The 23691-nt window shown below is 38.2% G+C and overlaps 1 protein-coding gene across 6 annotated transcripts in view; it reads left to right on the top strand.

Annotated features, from left to right (window-relative positions):
- Positions 1-23691, top strand: part of LOC138742653 (transcription factor Dp-2-like) — a 183411-nt gene that overhangs the window by 131683 nt on the left and 28037 nt on the right. For 5 of the 6 annotated variants that reach the window (XM_069897351.1, XM_069897353.1, XM_069897350.1 and 2 more), the window contains 2 exons: positions 5986-6033; positions 19901-20063. In XM_069897351.1, coding sequence (XP_069753452.1) covers positions 5986-6033; positions 19901-20063 — 211 coding nt within the window. The remainder of the gene's footprint in view (positions 1-5985; positions 6034-19900; positions 20064-23691) is intronic. The other variant, XM_069897352.1, reaches the window with a different exon arrangement.

Genomic DNA, 23691 nt, shown 5'->3' with positions numbered 1-23691 from the left:
TTTGTCTTGTTTGGATAAAGCTAATAATATGTATATACATGATCTCGCTATTATTGATAAATCTATTTGAGTATGACCATGCCTGTCTTTGGCTTGGCTTCGCGGACGAAGATTTATGGAGGGGGTAAAAAGTCCACGTCAGCTGTCCATGCCTGTAGTATCGAAGTAAAGGATGTATTGCCTTACCATATACTTTTCAGTTTTGGAGTGTTAAGTTCTTCCTTGCTATTTTTTTAATGAAATCTTAGCTGTGTTCAAGACAGAAATGACTAGAAATGTACACATTACTGACCTTGTTAAATTTTTTTTAACTTGATTTGACACATGTAAAATGTGGTTTAGCCATTACAAAGACCTAGGTTTAAATTTATTTATTCATCTTTAACTGTATTTTATTTGCTGAGGGGGTGCTGCAGGAGTCGGTTAGAATTGCTGCTTCTGGGTGGTTATTTAGTCAGGTCCATGGTTTTATCAAAATGTGAGAATGGGACCACGCTATGAGATGCCTGTGCTCAAACAGTGCAGAGACGGCCACACTCCACCTTCTCTCAGGAAGGTTGGATACTGGAGTTTGCTAGCTCTGCTAGAAGTAAACTGGCTTGAATCATTTTCAGCAAAATGTGGACATGGAAAGTCTGGCCTTATTTTTTAATCATTAAGCAGTGTCTTCTAATCTGGCTTTTTATTAGAATCGAGTATTATTACGCAGACATGTTCCAGTCCTGACTGGCCAAAATATGTTTGCTGCTCAGTAACTGGACACTAGAAGGCTTGCTTTCTGTGCAATGTGCAGCTCAAATAGGGAGGGGTTACAGAGGCTTTAATCGCTGGAGAATTCCTGCTGGTATGTTTCAAAATTTGAAATAGTAAAACTTTATTGTAGCAGGTTTTTTTCTGAGAATAGCAGACGATGGATTAATTCTGAGCTGTCATGCAGTGTAATAATTCTTCATTTTTGTTGCATTGTTGGCTTTCAAAGACCGAGCTGGTACAGCTTTAATAATCTTGCATCTGATGTGTTTGGTGTGACTCAGTCTACACAGGGCCTCACTGGGTTTGGTGCAGGTGTAGAAAATATTCCAGTCTAAAGCACTGGTGTCCCTTATTTTAGCCTCACAATTCTCTCCGTCTCTCATGCATGCAAATGCACACACGTTTGCATAAAGCTTTAGACAAAATACTTTGATAACAGCTATTTTTAGGAGCTTCATGTGTGATGGTCTATGCAATAATTTTCTGTTGTACAATATTCCATTATTGGCTATGCCACAAAGATACGAGCTGGATAAAATGCACTGCTAAGTGACCTCGGAGGTTTCTGATATGTTTGCAGAGTCCCTCTGGTACCTCCTCATTTGCCATCTGAGAAAGGAATAGGATTAGAAAGGAAAGTGAGCTGAAAGGTTGAGGATAATTTTAGCTATCTGGTTCACTTTGTGCTATGAGTGTTGATAGCTAGATTATTAGACTTGTGTCAGCTGTAACTATTAGTAGCATTCTTCCCTTTTAACTAGATCAGTGGTTCTCAACCTTTTTCGCTCACATACTGTATGGTAGGTGCTCTGTGATTAGTAAGGGATTAAAGGTGGCTCGTGAGTGGAAAGAAAAAGGTTGAGAACCACTAAACTAGATGGTAGTGACTTTAGTCACAACTCCAGCCGAGACTCACGTGCAAATGTGTAGATTAAATACTTGTCCTGCATATGTATTCGTCTGTATGTGTGTTGAGTCTGATTGTATGTCTGTGTGTTTTCCATTGAGGTCCAGAGAACACTGTTTTGTCAGGTGGTACTTGTACAAGCAGATAACAATAAACTTGAGAACAAAATAATCTGATGATGTACGTCTGCTGTGCTGTGGATAAGCCACATTGTGGGACGTGCTATATTTCAGATCAAACTTTAAACCGTCAGTTGTATAAAAGATCCTGGGGATCTATTTTGCAAATGACTCAGATAAACATTGGCCCATGAAATGAGAATAAATGCCTGAGATTTATGGAGGGGGTAAAAAGTCCACCCTACAAGTAGCAGTCAAAATGATCAAATGTATTGTGTTTATAAATATTTATAAAAAGATAAACATTGGCCCATGAAATGAGAATAAATGCCTGAGATTTATGGAGGGGGTAAAAAGTCCACCCTACAAGTAGCAGTCAAAATGATCAAATGTATTGTGTTTATAAATATTTATAAAAAGATAAACATTGGCCCATGAAATGAGAATAAATGCCTGAGATTTATGGAGGGGGTAAAAAGTCCACCCTACAAGTAGCAGTCAAAATGATCAAATGTATTGTGTTTATAAATATTTATAAAAAGATAAACATTGGCCCATGAAGTGAGAATAAATGCCTTTTTATAAATATTTATAAACACAATACATTTGATCATTTTGACTGCTACTTGTAGGGTGGACTTTTTACCCCCTCCATAAATCTTCGTCCGCGAAGCCAAGCCAAAGAAAGAAAGAGCTTTGGAACCTCGTAGCAATAGCACTTTGGGATTTCAGTGACATTTGGGGAATTTATAGAGGAGATTGAATTCATAAATTATCTTTACATGCAGATGATCTTTTAGTATATATTTCAGATCCTGAGAAATCTATTCCTTCAATGTTGTCTTTGCTTTCCCAATTTGGTAGATTGTCTGGATATAAATTGAATCTTTATAAGAGCAAATTATTCCCAATAAACATGCATGTGCCTGCTTATAATCACTGATCTTTTTACCTATCTTGGGGTTAAAATCACCAAAACATTTAAAGATCTTTTGATCGATTGTGAAACAATCTCTTTCTAAATGGTCTCCATTGGCTTCATCTTTAATAGGTTGTATTAATGGCTATTAAGATGATAAGATTATCTAACTTTTTGTATTTATTTCAAGCAGACCCAGTTTTTAATTCCAAAATCCTTTCTTGATAATATTGACTCAAAAATATCTTGTATTTGGAATAAAAATAATGCCAGATTGAGTAAATTCATATTCAGAAATTTAAAAAAAAAAAGATGGTGGTCTGGCTTTACCTAATCTTAGACTCTATTATTGGGCAGTTAACATCTTCTGGATCCACTTTTCTGATAAATTTAAACTCCCTCATTGGGTAGATTTGGAATTGAATTCCATGCAGAGGTATTCAGTAACCTCTTTATTGGAAGCAGCTCTTTTTATGCTTTCCAAGATTAGTAGACATACCTTCACCCCAATACTTAAACATACATTACGGATTTGTTTTCAATTTCAGAAGTTCTTTGACTTGAAATATTTTATTTTATCCAGCACCATTTCTCTTAATTATTTTTTTCAACTGTCTATAATTGATCAAGCCTTCTCTTTTTGGAAAGTTAAAGGAATAGTCTCTTTTTCAGATTTGTTTATAGATGGTAGTTCAATGTCTTTTGAACAGTTATCCAATAAATATAATATACCTAAGTGACATCTTTTCAGATACTTCCAAATTAGAAATTTTCTGAATACTTTACTGCATAACTTGCCAATGTTGTACCAACCAGATTTGATTGATACTTTTTTCATTTGAACCCTTCTCATAAAGCTTTAATAGGTAACATTTTTAATGTTATTAAGATTGCAATCAAATTCTAATGACAATATTGAAAGGGACTAGGAAGAGGAACTTGAGATTTCAGACATCACATACAACTCTTGAGATTCTTTTTTCTTGCCAGCATGGCAGAATTGCCATGAATTGGTAGTGCAAAAATTAACTGCACACAGTGTGAACATGTAAACAATCAAAAGAACTGAAAACAGATAACAAATTCAAACAAACTGACTATGCAATACAGGGAGAGCAAAGAAAATCAATAAAGTGCACGAGTAAGAATCCTTAAATTAGTCTTTGGTTGACTTTGTTAATGAAGAATTTGATGGTAGAGGGGTAGCAGCTGTACCTGAGCCTGGTGGTGTGAGTCTTGTGATACCTCTTCTGATGGCAGCAGTGAGAACAGAGCATGTGCTGGGCCTTTGATAATTACTGCCGCTCTCCGGCAGCAGTGTACCCTGTAGATGTACTCAAAAATGGGGTGGGTTTTGCCTGTAATGTCCTGGGTTGTGTCCGCTACCTTTTGGATGGCTTTATGTGTAGTGGTGTTGGTGTTCCCATACCAGACTGTGATGCAGCCAGTCAGCATACTTGCCACCACATGTATAGAAATTTGCCAGGGTTTCTGATGTCATTACAAACCTCTAGGAACTCCTGAGGAAGTAGAGATGCTGTTGTGCCATTGGTGTATTGTGGCCAGCAAAGATCCTCTGAGATGATAACTCCCAAGAACCTAAATGTGCTCACCCTCTCCACCTCTGATTTTCCCCCAATGATCGCTGGATTCAGTTAACATCTTCCAGAGGAATCATGGGAGAAGATTTTTGGATTGGTTAATGCCTCTTAAATATGTGCTCGTCATTCTGAGATCCACTTTAAGATGGTACATCAGGCTCATAAGTCAAAAGACAAAGTGGCCCGTATTTTTTCTAACGTTAGACCTGTTTGTGATAGATGTAAATTAGAAATGTCTTCTCTAACTCGTATGTTTTGGTCATGCCCTCTGTTGGAGAGGTATTGGATAGATATTTTTAAGACTGTCAGCTATACTGCATATTAGTTTGCAACCTAACCCATTAACTGTTATCTTTGGAATTATTGTTCCAGAAGTGGGATGAGTTCCTACTTCCACACATCATGTTGTAGCCTTTTCTGCATTGTTGGCTGGAAGAGCTATTTTATTTAAATGGAAAGATTCTAATCTACCTACTTTGACTCGATGGTTCTCTCAAATTATGTCATGTTTAAGTTCAGAAAAAGTTAGGAGTTGGATATTTGATAGTTCTGTTAAATTTGAAGAGACTGGTGACCTTTTATAAATGATTTCCACATGACTTAGTACAATTATTTTCCATTCTGGACTATATTTAATTTTATTTCTTTTCTCTTTGTTGGTTAAGACCGGACAGTTAATTTTTATTAATAAATTCTCAGGATAGGCTGCCCCATTTTTTTTTCTTAGATTAGATGGGGTTTTATATATTTTTTTTATTTTTTAAGATTTCAGTTTGAGGAAATTAGGACATATTCTCTAATTGTGGTGTAATGCAATATGTTATATGATGTCATGGGTTCATCATGAGCCATGTGCAATATTTGCCAAGGGAAAATACTGGTCTTTGCTCCAATAATGAGGTAAAATCATTAATATTTCCAGATTTTAAACTGCAAATGGATAATAAAGAGAGATAAAGAAAAAATGGAACTACCAGTTGATTCCTTTTTTTAATAGAATTGATTGATCAGGCTCATGAGCTAAAAATGGCAGATAGCAGAGCAGGGATGCCATTCTTAGATGATTTTGTTCCTGCTCTTCACTCTCGAGCTTCCTAAAATTTACAGTAAACTATTTGCCTAACAGTTCAATCAATTAATTAGTACTAAATTAAATATTGTAAAATTCCCATTATCCCAGAATTCAAGCAATCGACAGCCTCAAAAAAATTTGCAGAAAATAAATCAGTAAAAAATATGGGTTTAACATTGGCGCTCCTCATAGTTAATTCACTAATCATGCAACACGTGATCTCAAGTAACCGGCAAATACACTTATCTGGCATCTACCAATCCCCATAGGTGCCGGATACCAGGGGTTTCACTGTACATATTTCTTACTTTTTATACAAGGGTGGTTCATTCATTCCCTTTCATCTGAACAAATAGTGTAAGATATTTTAAATTCCCCAAATTAAGTAATCCAGAAACCTCATTTAATTTATTTCTGAAAGCTCTGTGGATTCTCGGATATGGATATGTTAATATTATAGAAACCAGACATGCTTATCTGCTGAATTGTAAACCCTGGTAAATCCTCTGCTATTTTTAGCATACAGTGGTGTATTTCAGGCTATTTTTAAAAATTCTATTATTAAAGCTATCTCTTATTCCTTAAATTTCGAATTGGCTTTCTCTTCCTTGCAGGAGCAAAAAACGTACTCATGAGTTTATTGAATCTCATTTTTCAGACAAGTAAGTACATATTGGCATTTTAAATATTCTTCTTAAGATTTCCTTTTATTATATCTTTTTTTTTTGAAGAGGAAGCAGTAACTTGTGCATGATGGTGCCTTGTGATTTATTTTCTGCGACTAAAAATAGCTTTTCCTTCAGAGGACGGTAACCTGATTGCACATCAGCGCGGTGTGTCTTGTCAGGGAACAAGTCTCTGGAGAATAGAGCATCTGCACTTTTCTATCGCGCAGGCTCTGCTCATTTTCATTGCAGGGGTTTTCCTGCAAAATAAACTGCAGTGCCCAGCTCAGCTTGGAAAAGGTGTCCATGTTTAGACTTGTCAACCTTTTGAAGGCATTACATGCACTGTGAATTTTACCACTGTCTCAAATTTAACATGTATATGCTTGTCTAGGTTTAAATGTTACCGAGTTGCTGAAATAGGTTTTTGCTTTTAAAAATAAATATCTAATTAGTGTACCATGTCAGTAATTATGGTCAAGTTTTAATTTGTGTGCAGCCTATTTAACCAAATTTGAGAAAAGCCATATTTAGCGATTTTTTTTTATAAATCATTTTCACTCTAAACATCAAATAGGTAGTTTTACTTCATCGTATAATTTATAATGGGAGCTGGGGTGGGAGATTCAGCCCTGCAAGTTTGGCCCACCATACATACTATATTATCAAGGCTGTGACCTCATTTCCTCTTTCAAGCTAACCCTTAATTCCCTGATCTTTCGGAAATGTGTTGACTTCAGATGTCCTCCATAGTTCAACCTCCATAACCATTTGGAGTGGAGTTTCCTGAGATTCACCATCCTCTGGAAAAACCAGTTCTAGAGCAAATCTTGTTTTTAATGTCCATCCCTAATTTTGTAGCCCTGTAGCTTTTGTCCAAGATATCCCACTACCTTGTTATGTCCCCTATGGATGTAATATGTTTCAATAAGACATCCCCAAAGAATAAAGATCCAATTTATATGGCCACATCTGAGGATCTTTTGTCTTGGGGATTTGTCTAGTGAATTCTCTTTTGGACAGCTTCCAATGCTGTTACGGCCTTTACTAATAAGGGGACCAAAACTGTGTGATCTCACCAGTACCCTGTATAATTGTAATAAGATTTTCCCATTTCTAAACTGCAGCCCTCTTGTAACAAAGCTCAATATTTCATTTCCATTTTAATCACTTGCTCCACTTGCTTCTAACATTTTGCAATTCACACACACAAGTGCCTGGATTCATCTATCCCAGAGGTTCTCAACCTTTTTTCCACTCACATACCATCTAAGTAATCCCTTACTAACCTCAGAACACCCTATGGTATATGATGCCATTGGTGCTCTGTGGTATGTGAGTGGAAAGAAAAAAGGGTGAGAACCTCTGCTCTGTATCATAAACAAAACAAAAAACGCTGGTTGTACTAACTAGGTTAAGGCTGCATTTGTGGGAAGATGAGTAGAATTTAACACTTCAGGTGGAAGACTCTCCATCAAAACTGGAATTGAGAGAAAATGAGCTTATTGAGCAGGAAGGAAATTGGGGAAAAAATGCTTCTGATAAAGATAAAACAGGGGGCATAAATTGCAGATATGATTATCTGGTCAAAGAATGCACTGGAGTGGTTAGGAAGCAAGAACATAGACAAAATAATGTAGGAGCTGTAAAGTGCAGAACATTAAGATGTAGCCAATAGGTAAGACTGAGCCTGTCCTTCATGAGAATAAAACAGGAGAGCGGACAAACAAGTGGAACCAATATCTGAAACATCACATGTTGCCATGAAAACAATTTTGGTATAACATGATGAACTCCAGCTTAAACTGATGTTGCACATAAATGTGTTAAGTCTGGAAATAAAGTTTATTTGTTTTAATTTTGTCTTCATGCTTTTTTTCTCTATTACATTCAGACCTCCTGAGATGGCTTTGTAGCTAATGCAATTGCGTTGTCTTCATTGCATACAAATTCTAATGAAGTTGCTGGGTTTAATTTCCCTTAGCAATATGTTTCTGTTTCAGCCACTAGTCTTTTTAATCCATCTGTTTTGCTTTGCAAACAATTGCCAAGATTAAATTAACATGATATGCGTTGTCTTTAGCCAGTCACCATTTTGACTGACTAATGTCTCCTTCTGTGAGTAGAATCTTATTAACCATTAATATCATTGAAGCTGAAGTCCTAATTCATTATGATGACACAGTAGATACCCCAAGGGGTTGTACTCAGCAGTACCACGTGTTATGGCAATCCAACAAATCCCTTGGGGCAGTCACAGATACAATTAAGTTTTCACTTTTCTTTCTATTAATAATAACTCCCAGACTAACTTTATTTTCCCTTTGAAATGAATCATGTTTCCTGGAGATATATTCACAAGATTACAAGATGTAGGAGCAGAGATAGGCCCATTGTTCCACCATTCTAATCATGAGCTAGCTGATCCACCCTCCCACTCAGTGCCACTTCCCTGCTTTCTCCCCATAACCCTTGATGCCCTGACTAATCAAATACCTGTCAATCTCTGTCTTAAATACAGCCAACGACCTCGCTTCCACAACCGCCTGTGGCAACGCGTTCCATAGACTTAATACTTCTGACTAAAGAAAATTTTCCGCGTCTGTTTTAAATTGATGCCTTTTTATCCTGACGTTATGCCTGCTCATCCTAGAATTCCCATAGTTAGGAAACATCCTTGCAACATCTACTCTGTCCAGGCCTTTTAGCATTTAAAATGCCTCTTTGAGGTCCCCCTCATCCTTTTTATTTATATAAAAAATGGAATGACAGCAAATGCTAATAAGAGTATTTTCACTCCAGAACCTCATAATACTGGGCATCACCATTTCTATTGGAGCCATTCATTAGTTTAATCTGTTAAATAGCAAGATAACCAGAACAAAGTCTCTTTTACAACTGAATGGTTCTCTTTGCACTAAACATCTACTGCAGTCCATGCAATTTGCTATGCAGGGATTTGCAGCTGACTCATTTCTCCAGAATAACTAATTCCTTCATTGCTCTATTTTGTTGTACCCCATGGTGCCAGAGTCTTGGAATGTGATAGTATAAACTTACTTGGTGCAGTGGATTTGTGTTTTTGCATTTTAATGAAACATTTTTTAAAATTCTCAATGATTTTAATCCACGTGCTTTGAACTTCTCATCAATCACCTCATTCTTGGTGACTTTTTTTTAACTCCCCAGCTGCACTGTGATATTGGAGAGTGTAATCTTTGCACTGGGATCCATTTACAGGTTGTATCTCTCATCCGGTGCTCTGTGGTCTGGCAACTCCCATGGTCTGGCATGTTTGAATCTGCCGCCGTTGGTACAAACTCCTTATAGACAGGGAGAGACTTGTACCTCGGTCCTGGTCGCTGGCACTCTAAAGGTGTTGCGTTAACTGCAACGCTAACCATGCCACCCCAGAGTATTATTTCCTGTTTTAAGCTTTGATGTGTTTACATGGTGGGGGAGGGTCCTTTCGGGGTCAATTTCTGTTTTCTGGCATTTTTTTAGGTTCGGCAATGCCCAGATCCCAACGTCGACGAATTAAAGAGGTACAACCTGTATTAAAATTCACATTATGTAAAGAAGGCTTTCCATTCTAGCATTTATTGACCGACTTTAATTTCCCATCAGAGGCTAATGGTGAGTTGTCTTTTTGAACTGTCACATATGTATTGTGAAGGTATTCCAGTTAGGGAGTTCCTGTATTTCCATGAGCAGTGATGAAAAAAATCTTTCAAGTTATGATTGTCTTGTGATTTGGAAGGGGGCTTCCTGGAGATCCTAATTTGAAATGGATTTTTGGGGAAATATCACCGAGCAAAGTCTTCATATTTCAGATCAGTGCAAAATCAGAATGCATAATGGCCAACTTTTGCAGAAGTTGTGATTACGCTTTAAAATAATAACCCAAAATGATGTAAATAGTTTCTTTATTTATCATCAGATTGTACAAGTACAACCTGATGAAACAGCGTTCTCTGGTCCATGGTGCAATACGTTGCAAATGCACATACAGACGTAACATACATACAGACAAATGATACATATGCCCATTATTTGAATCCAAATATTAAAATAAATCAATATTATTTTATTAAATAAATAGTTCAGTCATGGAGGGTTTGTATGAGCAGTTCATTCATTAGTAGTTCAGCAGTCCCACTGCCCGTGGGAAGGAACTGTTTCTCAACCTGGTGGTTCTGGTTCTGATACTCCTGGTATCTCTTCTCTGACAGGGTAGCTGAGAAATGCTGAGTGCAGGGTGGAAGGGGACCCCACTGATTTTGCAAACCCTCTTTAGACAACGATTGGGGGAAGGAGACCCTAGTGATCCTCCCTGTTCCTCTTGTGGTTCTATTGATTGACCACTGATCTAATGCTCTACGGCAGCTGTACCAGATTGTGATGCAACTGGCCATGATGCTCTTGATAGAATTCCTGTAGAACGTTGACAAGATGGTGGCCAGTATCCTTGCCTGCCTCACAAGTGAGGAGATCTCTGAGGAACTTGGTGCTCTCTACTCTCTTTTCTCCTGAGCTATTACTGTATAGGGGAGGGTGGTCAACCCTGGTCCTCCTTAAGTCCACAATCATCTCCTTTGTCTTGTCCATGTTGAGATTCAGATTGTTATTCAGCTTGTTAGTCGTCATCTCTGGAGAGGTAAATAAATCGATGAATTTTGCTTCAGGCCAGAGACCTTTTATCTGACCTGTTCTGATGAAAGGTCATCAGACTGATGCAATAACTCATTTTATCTCACCAGAGGTTTTGCATAACCCTGCTGAATATTTCCAGTGTTTTAATTTGTTTCAGTTCCCTCAACTGTGTTTTTTATTATTATAATGGAGCATATATGAATATCATGCCAACCGAAGTTGTAACTACAGAACTTACTTTTACCTGGATAATCTGTAAATGCCCTATTTACATAGGGAATGATTTTTGCAATCTTTTCAATCATTTTCTTTAAGTGCCTGATTATATCACATTATTTGAATCTGATTTTTGCTCAGCAAGTTAACAGTTCACACTTGTACATCTATACATATTTCAATATTCAGACAGATAAGCAGGTTATCTGCTGTATGTTATGTAATCTGCACTGCATGTGTAATCATTTTGTATGACTTGGAAATGAACCTTTCTTACAATTAAAAAAAATCTTTTTAACAATACATATTTTCCAGATGCAAAATATACTTTTATGTGAAAACCAAAGTGCAGGGATAGAAGTCACAGTTTGCTTTAATGTCCTAAGTTTTGGAGCAATCCTCATTGGAAAATTTTACTGTGATAATGACATTTTTCTATAAATTTCAAACTGCTTTCAAATCATTCAGTTGTGCAGCTAATAGTTGTACAAAATATTGCCTTGTCGCCATTATTTGTAATTGAGAAAATAGGATGAAATTTCTGAGGAAGGAATAATAAAATTATCATTACAAATCTGCATGCTTTGTAGATCGGGGAAGGTTGAATAATGAAAACAACTGAATGGCAAAGTTTTCATTTTACGAGAAGCAGCTCAGAGCCATTATTATTTATAAAGTCAGAATATTGAGTATTAAAGCCATGTCAAAAGGTGAGGCAGGAAGTCAATAATGGCAGCAAACTGAACATTTGTACGTGTTCATTTGACTCTGTTGAGAAAAGTACTTTGAACGATCGAATGCAAAGCAAGATGTAGTCAATGTTCTAATCAACAGGGTGAAAAAAAAGATAGAACAACAAATTCTTCTTTCTCATCTGTCAGTTGTCTTATTTTGGCCATTCAGATTTTTGGTGGATCTGCTCTTATTTTAATTGACAAAATGTCATCAAGACAGAAAATAATGAGAGTCCCAATTCTGCATTAACTTCATTCTACTTGTTATTCTGCATTTGGTGCTATAAAAGTTCATGCCAAAAATCAGAAGCAGACTTAAGAGGGAAATCAGGAGGGCCAAAAGATAAGGAAAATGAGAATCCTAAAAGACTCTAGAATTAACTTGAGCAAAAGAATAACGAGGGAGAATTGATCCTTTTAAAGATCAACCTTGCCATCTTTGTGTGGAGTCACAGGATATGGGTGAGATCTTAAATGAGTATATTTCATCTGCTTTTATCCAGGAGAAAATCATCGAAGCTAGGGAATTCAAGAAAGAGAATAGTGATGTCTTGAAGCAGATCCATATAACAAATAAATGAGATGCTGCCTTGCAGCTCTTAAAAGTGGATAAATTTCTAAAGACTGACCAAGTGTATCTTTAGACATTGTTGGAAAATGGAGAAGAAATTGCTGGGGCCCTGGCAGAGATTTTATATCATTAAGTACAAGGGTGGCATTGGAAGACTGGAGAATGGTTAATATTTTACCCTTATTTAAGAATCACAGACTGATGAGCCTAAAGGTGGGAATATTAGTGGAGGGGATTCGGAGAGACATCTACTTGCTTTTGGAAAGGCAAGCATTTAGTAGTTGATGCCTGGTTCTGATTGGAATTGCTCATATAAATAGGTTGGAGTTAGAAATTAGATTAGTTATGTGTTTTTTTTTTTTGTTTTTTTTTTCCTTTTTATTGATAACATGGATCATCTGTATCTTGTTTATTGTTGTTTACTGTCTATAATTTTAATTTACTTTTACCTGAACTTTATATCATATGTATTTGATATTATTTTCTCAAAAATTGGAAAATGAAAGGCAAGCGTTGATAATCGGCATGGCTTTGTGTGTGGGAAATCGTGTCTCACTTATTTGATTGGGTTTATTGAAGAGGAAATCGAGCAGATTATAAGGACAGCGTGGTAGACATTGTCTACATGGACTTTAGCAAGGCCTTTGACTAGGTCCCTCATTGTAAGCTGGTCTGGAAGGTTGAATTACATGGAATCTAGGGTGAGCTCACTGAAAAAAAATTGGTTTGGTCGTATGAGATATTGGGTGGGTTTTTTCAAAACAGGACATATTCGGTGAAGGGGAGGGACATTGAGGAATGCAGAGGAACAGAGAGATCTTGGAATTTCAGTTTATCATTCTTTGAAAGTGGACTTTCATGTAGATAGGGTGGTGAAGAAGGCTTTTGGCATGCTGGCCTTTATAAATCATAGCATATAATATAGGAGCTGGGAGGTGATGTTGAGACTGTTCAAGGCATTGGTGAGGCCAGGTTTGGAATATCGTGTGCAGTTCTGGTCTCCAAATTATAGGAAGGATATCAATAAGGTAGAGAGGGTGCAAAGAAAATTTACTAAAATGTTGCCTGGATTGCAGTATCTAGAATACTGAGAAATATTGAGTAGACTAGGTCTTTATTCATTGGAGCGTAGAAGGTTGAGGGGGGATTTGATAGAGGCATATAAAATTATGAGGAGAGTCGATGTGAATAGGCTCTTCCCCTTGAGGGTAGGAGAGATTGGAATGAGGAGTCATAAGTTCAGGGTTAGGGGGTAACATGAGAGGAAGCTTCTTCACTCAGAGAATGGTAGCTGAGTGGAATGATCTTCCGGAAGAGGTGGTTGCAAGAGGGTCAGTTTTATCATTTATGAGGAGGATGGATGACTACGTGGTTGTGAGGGGGTTGGAGGGTTCTGGGCAGGGAGCAGTTAGGTGATACTAGTGGAGTTCACTTAAATCAGTGCGGACTAGAAGGGCTGATATGGTCTGTTTCCACACGCTAATTGTTATATATGATATGATTGGCACAGGATGTACGAGGAGAGACTGGACAGGCTGGGACTTCTTTCCCTGGATCCTCGGGGTGACCTTGTAGAGGTTTTTTTACATAAGGAGGAGAGTAGATAGGATGAACAATCACACTTTTTCCCAGGTTAGGGGAGTCTATATCTAGAGCTCATATTGTTAGGGAGAAAGATATGAAAGGGACCTGATGAGCAACTTCTCCCACACAGAGTGTAGTGGAAATGTGAAGTGAGCGGCCAAGAACATATGATAGAAGTAGGTACAATTACAATTTTCTATGATACTTGGATAAGAACTGTATATACTCGTAAAAAGTCAAAATTTGTAGATAATTTTTTTTAATTTAATTTTTTATTTTTCACACCATAAATCACATTAACCATGATACACACTTTTTCCTTTTCACACATATACAGTGCCATTTTCTCCCCCCCCCCCTCCCATCCCACCCTCCCTACATCCCCCCTCCCGTCCATTTAAGGTACAAAATCTAGGATACATTAAACCAGTCAGACAATGTTGTCATTCAATAAAAATACACCAGAAATTCCACTGAGTCCATTCTTTTCATTTCCTTTTCCTTCCGTTAACTTAGGTAGTGATTGTCCCCGGTAGGTTTTCGCTATTGTGTTTCATGTAAGGCTCCCATATTTGTTCGAATATTTCAATATTATTTCTTAAACTATATGTTATTTTTTCTAATGGAATACATTTATTCATTTCTATATACCATTGTTGTATTTTCAAATTATCTTCCAATTTCCAGGTTGACATAATACATTTTTTTGCTACGGCTAGAGCTATCTTAACAAATCTTTTTTGTGCATCCTCCAAATCAATTCCAAATTCTTTGTTTTTTATGTTACTTAGGAAGAAGATCTCTGGATTCTTTGGTATATTGTTTTCTGTTATTTTATTTAATCTCTGATTTAGATCTTCCCAAAATTTTTCTACTTGCTCACATGTCCAGATTGCATGAATTGTTGTTCCCATTTCTTTTTTACATCGAAAACATCTATCAGATACTGTTGGGTCCCATTTATTTAACTTTTGAGGTGTAATGTCTAGCCTGTCTATCCAGTTATATTGTATCATACGTAACCTCGTATTTATTGTATTTCTCATCGTTCCAGAGCATAACTTCTCCCATGTTTCCTTTTTTATCTTTATATTTAAATCTTGTTCCCATTTTTGTTTAGTTTTACCATTTGTTTCCTCATTCTCCTTTTCTTGCAGTTTAATATACATATTTGTTATAAATCTTTTGATTATCATTGTATCTGTAATCACATATTCAAAGTTATTTCCCTCTGGCAAACTCAGACTGCTTCCTAATTTATCCTTCAAGTAGGATCTCAATTGGTAATATGCCAGCGCTGTATCTTGAGTTATATTGTATTTATCTTTCATTTGTTCAAAGGATAATAATCTATTTCCTGAAAAACAATTTTCTATTCTTTTAATCCCTTTTTTCTCCCATTCTCTAAAGGAAAGGTTTAGATAATTTTTAATATTAAATTTATGGGTCAACTTTTGAGGGGTTGGTTGAAATCCACACTAGAATCCAAAATACAATATCAGTAGCAAGTCCAAATGATCTCTTAACCAGTGGTTTTCAAATGTTTTCTTTCCACTCACACACCACCTTAAGCCATCCCTATGACATAGGTGCTTTGTGATTAGTAAGATTTTGCTTAAGGTGGGATGTGAGTAGAAAGAAAAAGTTTAAAAACCACTGTTTTAATCGTACCTCATTGACTCATTATGTGCATGGTTTCAGAACTCCAATGACCATTTTTCTCAAGAAAAATATTTCAGTAACAATTGGTCTAGAGCAGTGGCTCTCAACCTTCCCCCCCCACATCCTTAAGAAATCCCTTACCAATCACAGAGCACCTATGGCACATAAAGTGGTACGTAGGTGGAAAGAAAAAGTTTGTAAACCACTGCTCTAAACGAATAATGGACAAAAACACAATGAATTAATGTAACAATAACAAGTCTGCACATCAAAACACACATCCTACCTACCATGGGGAAGGTTGAGACTGCGGTAAGTATCTGCTTCGTCTGAGGCATCTGGAGTTCTGATGGGCGGGCAGCCAGGGGTTAGGTGATGGGTGAGGCCGAATTGAGAAACTAGAGTCAACTTTTAAAATGGAAAATTCTGAATTTTTGGTCAAAAATAGGAGGTTGACTTTTACAATGTATATATGGTATACGGATAGGACTGGTTTGGAGGATATATAAACCAAATGCAATCAAAGGAGACAAGCGAAGGTAAGTGTCTTGGCTAGCATGGATCCATCGGACTGAACGGAGGCTGAATAACTCTATGGGTGCCTTTGTAACTAAGGATCTTTTTATCACACGCTTAATAATGGACACTGCAATCTGCTTTCTCACCATGTAAATTAGCAAAACAAAATCAACCAATCTGTTTCTCTTTGTGTGAAACCACGTGGGAATATGGCTCATTAGAAATTGTGGGCCATGACGCAAACTACTTGTTCGTTTCATTTTGTCTGTGAAGTACATTGGCGCACTTGCTTGTAACCTGACGTGCATAAATAAAGAGCTCCTCAGTACCAATGAGGAAGGGAACAAGTCAATACTGTGTAACTGTTTGTTTATGTTAAATACATGTATTTATTTTAATTTTAATGCATACCAACTGAGGCAATTGCTGTTGTTATGTTCATAATTTATTTGGCTCACTACAGAAATTTAAATGGCCGATAAAAGGTGTCAAGGTATTTGAAAGAGAATTGACAATCATGAAACTGAAGTGCAGTCATTTTGTATTATGTTATTGAATGGTAACATGGATACAATAAAGTAAAATATATATATTGCTGGAAGATTTCAGTGGAAGAATTAACAGATGTAGAGGCAAAAGAATGGTAGACATTATGGGTCAAGACCTTGGATGAGGACAGTGTGTTGAGAGAAGAAAGCCAGTATGTAGAAGTGAGAGGGTTGGGTGTGACCAAATAAGGGGGGGATGATTGGCAGATGGAGCTGTGGGGGGTGGGGGGGGGCAGAGTTGAGTTGGAGGAACAAAGGACCTTGGATGACAAGTGAGAATAAATAAGGAGATGGGGAGGATTTAGGCAGACGGAACCAGATGGGAAGGGTAGAGGCAAAGACTGGGTAGGTAACAGGTGGAAATAGGTAAGGGAGGGATGATAGGAAGATGGAACCAAATGTGGGAGGGGGAGAAGAACCATGAGGGAAGAAACCCAGGTCAACAATTATGTGGGTGTTATGCAGATGGAATCAGGTGTGGCTGGGTGTTGAGTGTGTTAATGTGGGGTGGGGGGGTGGTTAGAGGATAGTTGGAAGAAGTGGACCAAGGGAAAGAGAAGTAGGGTGCACTGGTGAGTGTGAGAAAGGAACATGGGGTGTGTGTTGACTGAAATTATAAAATTCCACATTCAGACCACTGGCTGCTGAGGTGGTCCACGAGTGGTGTTTATCTAATTTGTGGCAGTGGAGAAACTGAAAAGCATGATATGTTTTATTGTCACATTTACTGAAAAACAGTAAAAAACTTTATTTTGTCTGATGCCCAACCAATCCAACTCGTGCCACAAGTGTGCGGGGTGCTGGACAAAGTGGTGATTCTGTTTGTCTTACGGAAGACAAAAGTTAAAGAATTTCATGAATGTAACATGACAATAATGGAACTTTTATCTTTACCAAGAATGATAACTAATAAATAAATGGACAAACGAATAAGACAGCTGTGTAGGGAGCAGTGTTACAACAGTCAAATAAATAGTGCAGTGATTGGAATAAATAGAGAAAAATACAGTTTTAAAACAAACCCTGGTATCCAGCACCTATGGTGATTGGTAGATGCCAGATAAGTGAATTTTCTAGAGATTCCGTGTTGTGGTGATTGGTGAACTGACAGCTTGGTGGGGGTGCCAATTTATTTTATTTTCCAATTTTTCTTTGCCAGTTGCTTGAATTCCAGATAACGGGGATTTTACTGTGCAACTATGTGAGAACGTATAAGCAGGCCAATGTAAGATTTTTTTCAAGAGCCTGACAACAGTGAGATTAAATCGCAACCATGTAGATCTTCTGCCAGATAGAATGGGGGAGAAGATGGTGGGGTGAGTCCTTTAATATTTTAGAAGCTCTCTTAAGACAGCCAGAGGAACAGACGGAGTTGATGGACGGGAGGTTGTTTTTCCTGATGTTGAGAGCTGTGTTTACCACTTTCTGCAGTTTTATTTGCTGTCTCAGGCAGTGCAGTTCCTGCATCAGACTGAACGGTTTCTGGTCAGGATCCTTTCTTTGGTGTACCATTAAATAGGCCCTGGGAACATGCCAAATGTCATCATACTTCTAAGAAAGTAGAGACTCTGATGTGCTAATTTATTTCTAACATCAATATTGTTAGACCAGGACAGGTTGTTGGTGATCTATGAAGCACTCCATCTTCTCCACCTCAGCACCATTGATATATACTGGGGCATGTACTCCTCTGCATTTCCTGAAATCAGTGACCACCTCCTTCATTTTGCTGACATTGTGGGAGAGGTTGTTATACTCAAACCGTGCCACTCTACTCCTTATCTCTTTCCTATACTCTTTTTCATCCTTGTTTGAAATCTGGCCTGTGCCGCTGATGTTATCTGTAAACGTAAATGGAATTGGACAACTTGATGTGGGAGCGTGAAAGGGAGTTGAAATGATATGAAAACAACTGGGAACTCAAGATGGCCATTATAGATAGAGTAAAAACACACAGAAATGCTGGAACAACTTAACCCGTCTCCCAGCTACTTCCTCCAGCATTTTTCTGTGTGTTTTTACTACAATCAGTTTCTGTAGGTTTTTGTGTTTCACTCCATTGTGGACAGAACTGGAGTTCTGTAAATTGGTTGCTTGGTCTCACCGATGTTCAGTCGGCTAGTTGCATCCAGCAATTTTGTGCAAATTGGAAAGAAGTGTCAGCGATTATTCTAATGTGTTCTCTCACAACCTGCAATTTAGAACATTTGATAAAGCCTTCATGAAATCCAAGATACATTGGCAGAATGGGCAGACTAGTGACAGAGCTATTTTAATGCAGATGAGAGGTAATGCAATTGAAAAGAAAACAAACTTGCTTTTATCTTGCGCCTTTTGCATTCACTGATCGTGCAAAATGCTCAGCAGCCAAATGATTATTTTTAAAGTGCTGTTGCAGTTGTTTTGTATCAAATGCAGGAGGCAATTTCCTCACCACAGGTTCCCAAAAGCTTAGCACATGGGGTATGATCAGCTAATATAGGTTGGATTGGGTTGATTGGGAGGTGAACAGCAGGTAAAAGTAGAATAGCAACAAGACATTGTTTTTCACTGGATGCAGTCTTGCACATGGCTTTGTTGAGCATCTTCGCTTTACTGTAGTAGCCGGGATCTCCCAGTGGCAACCCATTTCAGTTCCCCGGCCCATTCCCATGCCGACATGTCTGTCCCACTGAGATCACCTGCAAATTGGAGGAGCGACACCACCAACCAGACGGCGTTAACATCGACTTAACTGTTTTCCGTTAGACACCCTTGTTCCCTATCCCACGTCTCTTTTCCTCCAGCTTCCCTACCCTAGTCTGTCTATCTCTCTCTCTCTTCCTCTGCTCATCCAGCTCCTACCCCTACTTCCCTTCTTCCTACCCCTACTTCCCTTCTTCTCTTCCCGCCCCCCAACCTTTTCATTCTGACACCTGCCCAATTTTTGTTAATACCTTGGTGAAGGGCTTAGGCCCTTTGGTGATGTATCCCTGCCTCCTCTATGGGCCCTGCAGGAGATGCTGACTTCCTACAGCACTTTTGTGTACTTACTACAATCACAGCATCTGCCGACTTCCTCGTTTCAAGACATTTTTCTCTTCTCTCTGAGCAGGAATTCATTTTACCATGTACTCTGAAGCTTGGTACCTCTGACAATGCAGCACGCCTTCAGCATTCACTGAAACTAGGAACTGATATGTAATTCACTTGAAATAAATACAGAGGCTGAGGAGTGAAAATTTCTTTTTCCTTAAAAGAGCAGAATTAAATGGTGCTTAGAGTTGCAAACGAGTGAAATAGATATACTTTTGACTTCACCCATACTTTTTCTCTGTGGCATACATAAAATAAACCTTAATAGAGTAGTTTAAAAGTTACTGGTATTTTTCTTTCAGTAAACGAAGCAAGAAAGGAGAAAAGAATGGAAAGGGGCTACGACATTTTTCAATGAAAGTGTGTGAGAAGGTGCAACGGAAAGGAACAACTTCCTACAATGAAGTGGCTGATGAGTTGGTGGCCGAGTTCAGCAATTCCAATAACCACATCTCATCGGATTCTGTAAGTGGACACTGAATCAAATCTATTCTGAGCAGATCTATTAATCTCTATGACATTTTTTTAAGTAAAACCTGATAAAGCTCACACAGTGAAGGTATTTGTGATTCCTCCTCATCTTTTAAACCATATATATCTCTTTAAAAACTTTGCTACCTTTTAAATGCATTTGGGTGGCTGAATTTCATGTGTAAGCATTTAATCAGTCTCATTCTGAGTGCCACTGTACAAAGTATTTTTCCCTGAAAATCATAGGACTTTTATTTATTCATTCCAATAATGTGGACATGGTAGGGTAAGCTGCTTTTAATTTTAACTGCGATCCCTATTGATAGGGTGGTGACTTTCTCAACTGCTGAAGTTCTTGAGGAGTGAGTATACCTCCAATGCTGGGAGTTCCAGGATAATGACTTTGCAACGTTAAAAGAATGGCAATATTTTTTCATTTTAGGATGGTGCATGAATTGGAGGGCAATTTCCAGGTGGTATTGCTCCTACAATCTTGCTGCCCTTGTCCTTCCAGCTTGTAAAGATTTGGAAGGTACTGTCTTAGCCTGTGACAGCTCTTGATGGACCAGACCCTGCAGTCTGATTCAACTTCTCTTTCATGTTGGCTCTGAATTATTATTTGCTCAAATATTTATTCTGTTCTTACTTATAAGATGCAATGAAATCTGCATCACCTTTGCTTTTGTATATTATCCTAGTGTTTTGAGAATAGTATTGTTCACTCTATCAATCCTGTCATAGTTTTTGTCCTATTTCCTCTGCTCCAAGGAAAGCAACCCCATGTTCTCGGAAGCAAAATCTCTCCTCCCATGATTTATTTCTGTTAAATCCTTCCATGCATCTTTCCTGACGTGCAAGGACCAAAACTGGATGTAATCATCTTCGTTATTTTTTGCCTTTATTTACGAAGCACAAAATCCTATTTGCTATATAACCTGCTCTGCTACCTTCCTGTTTCCTCTTTGTATAAAAACATTTTCAGAATTTCTTGTAAAAGTGTTATCTTTGATGTAAAAGCTCCTCACTAATCCTGTAATTATTATGTTTTGGAGAGTCGAGACTCAAATTCGTGAGACATTCCTGAGCTGTCTGTGTTACTCTTTCCTAACTAATTCTGGTTAATGAATCTCCAGCAATGGCTTCTGTTTCTAGCATCTTCACTGTGACTTCCGAAGAACTCCAGGACCTGCCCTTGGTTTCCTCCTCATTGGGTTTCCTAAGGGAATTTGGCGCAGCTCCCTTGTTTCTCAACAACCTTTACATTAAAGCATATTTGTTGGGTGTATCACAATGCAGTATGGAAGACAATCGGCTGAAGATTGGAAGAAGCTGCAGAAGGTTATAAATGTAGCTCAGAAAGTCACTCAAGCACCTCTCCCCTCCCTAAACTCCCACTAAATTCCCACTTCCCAGGAAAGACAGCCAACATACTGGAAAACCCATTGTATTCAGGGTGCACTCTCTTCTCTCTTCAGGAAGTGGGCTCAAGACTGTGAAAGCACACACCAACAGGCTGAAAGATGGTGTTTTTTTTTTCCTTGCACCCATAAACAGTGTTTTCATACTGCTCTCGTTTTATTTTCTTTGTAACTGTACACTTTCATTCTACATGTTAGAGCTAAGTTATTAGACTGCTTGCAGAAGAACTCTGCCCAGAGTACTACCATATCTACTCCCCCCACTTTTTTTGGGCCCAAAAATTGGGTGTTTTTATACGACCCATGTAAAAGTCAATCTCCCCCCCCCCCCCCTTATTTTTTGGCCCCAACCGCGGATCCTCACCCCGGCTGTCTGCATATCCAAACTCCTAGCACCCCAGTCGCCTATGCATCCGAGGTCTCGACCATGGTTCTTCGTTCTGGCCAACTGTGCATCTGAGTTCCCAACCGTGGATTCTCGCCCCAGCCCACTGTGCTTCCCAGCCGTTGACTTACCACCCAGTCCTGGTCATCCGAGCGCACCTACATGTTGAATGTCACAGGTCAAAAGTTTGACCCTTATAAAAGTTGACCCTCCCTTTTTTTTTTGGCTCAAAATGTCCAAAAAATTTGACGATTACTTGAGTATATTCGGTATGAACAATGTGTCAAATAAACTTAAATGTTATCTTCTGAACCATGGTATGTGTATCTGGTATGTTCTCAACATTTGGTACCAATTACTCTTGAAACTGCCCATCCCTGTACTCTCATCTACACTCCACTATCATGTGTTATCCAACAACTATTCTGAGATGAGTAATATCTTGCATCAGAATTATAAAGTGAAATTCTGGAGTTATTATTGCATGGGGAGGAACATTCATCCCAGTGAGTTGTGCTGCTTTGTAATGAAGCATTTTCTGCTCTTTGCACAAAGTCTTGTAAATTATTTTCTCAAATATATATTCTCTTCCACTATGAGAACCCCAGTTGATTCAGTTTCCACCATTCCTGGAGAAAGTGAATTTCAAATCACATCTACTGTCTGCATGAAAAATATTTTCCTCGCATCCTGGGATTTAAATGAAAGGAACTATTCTAAACCTGTAATTATTTTCTAGTACAGAACAATCCACTAAACAATGGCCTGGTAAGCCACTCCTGGTTTTTGGAGGTACAGATGTGAGCTTGCATAAAATTCAATATTTGAATTGAATTCTCCTTAATCTGCCTGTATGGCCATCAATCATGTATGATTTGCAGATTATGAGAGAAGATGGATATGTGTTTAACCGGGATGGTGATATATTTATACTGTTTTATGTGTGTTTGAGACATCATGATTCTTGAGCCAGGATTTGCAGCTTGTTCATTTTTCCAATTTCCTCCATCCCAACTTGCCATCAGCACAGTCTCATTTGTTTAATGGCCTTCTGTGCTGCAACTGTTCCACAACTTGCCCTTGCATTGCTTGCCCCTGGCCTGCTCATTTCCACCTCCATTGTTTCACTGGATCCTACATGGTGGGCTGAATGGCCTCCAATTAAATTCTGCAATTTTCCCTGTGTATCTTTTATCTACCATTTTAAATTTGAGCTGTCAAGTCTTGAACTAATGAGAACATCTTGTCTCTACCCGGCCAATTTAACCCAGCACACATTCTTATAGAACTATTAAATCTCCCGTCAACCATCTGAGAAGAATAAGACAAGTATATAGTGAAACCTTATCATGAAATCTCGTTTCTGGAACAATTCTTGTAAATTTTTATGCCCCCTCTGCAGGACATCAAATCATTCCTAAAGGGAGTTGATGCAGTGCTCCCATTTACGGTCTAACAGTGCTTTATAAAGGTTCAAAATAAGCTCCCTGCTTTTAGATGTCACAAGCTCAGTACCATTTCCATTTGCGATCCCCTAATCACTAACTTGAGTTTAATTATTATGTCTTGAAAGTTGATATCATGTTAATCCTAAAATGAGTTTCAATACCCTATTCTCTTTGTCACAAATTCTACCAAGTGTCGCTACTATATCGACATCTACCCTTGTCTTAGCCATTCTATCCACTCTTTAAAAAACCTCATCACTGATGTTGCTGCTTCTTGATTCATTTGTGATGACAGTCAGCCTCTCACCCAAACTCCACTCTTTGCCCATATTATGGGCAACCCACTCTTGGTGTATCTTGGGTGATATCCT

The sequence above is a fragment of the Narcine bancroftii genome, chromosome 9 (genome assembly GCF_036971445.1).
Source record: "Narcine bancroftii isolate sNarBan1 chromosome 9, sNarBan1.hap1, whole genome shotgun sequence".
Taxonomy (NCBI): domain Eukaryota; kingdom Metazoa; phylum Chordata; class Chondrichthyes; order Torpediniformes; family Narcinidae; genus Narcine; species Narcine bancroftii.
This window is presented reverse-complemented; position numbering and strand designations above follow the sequence as displayed.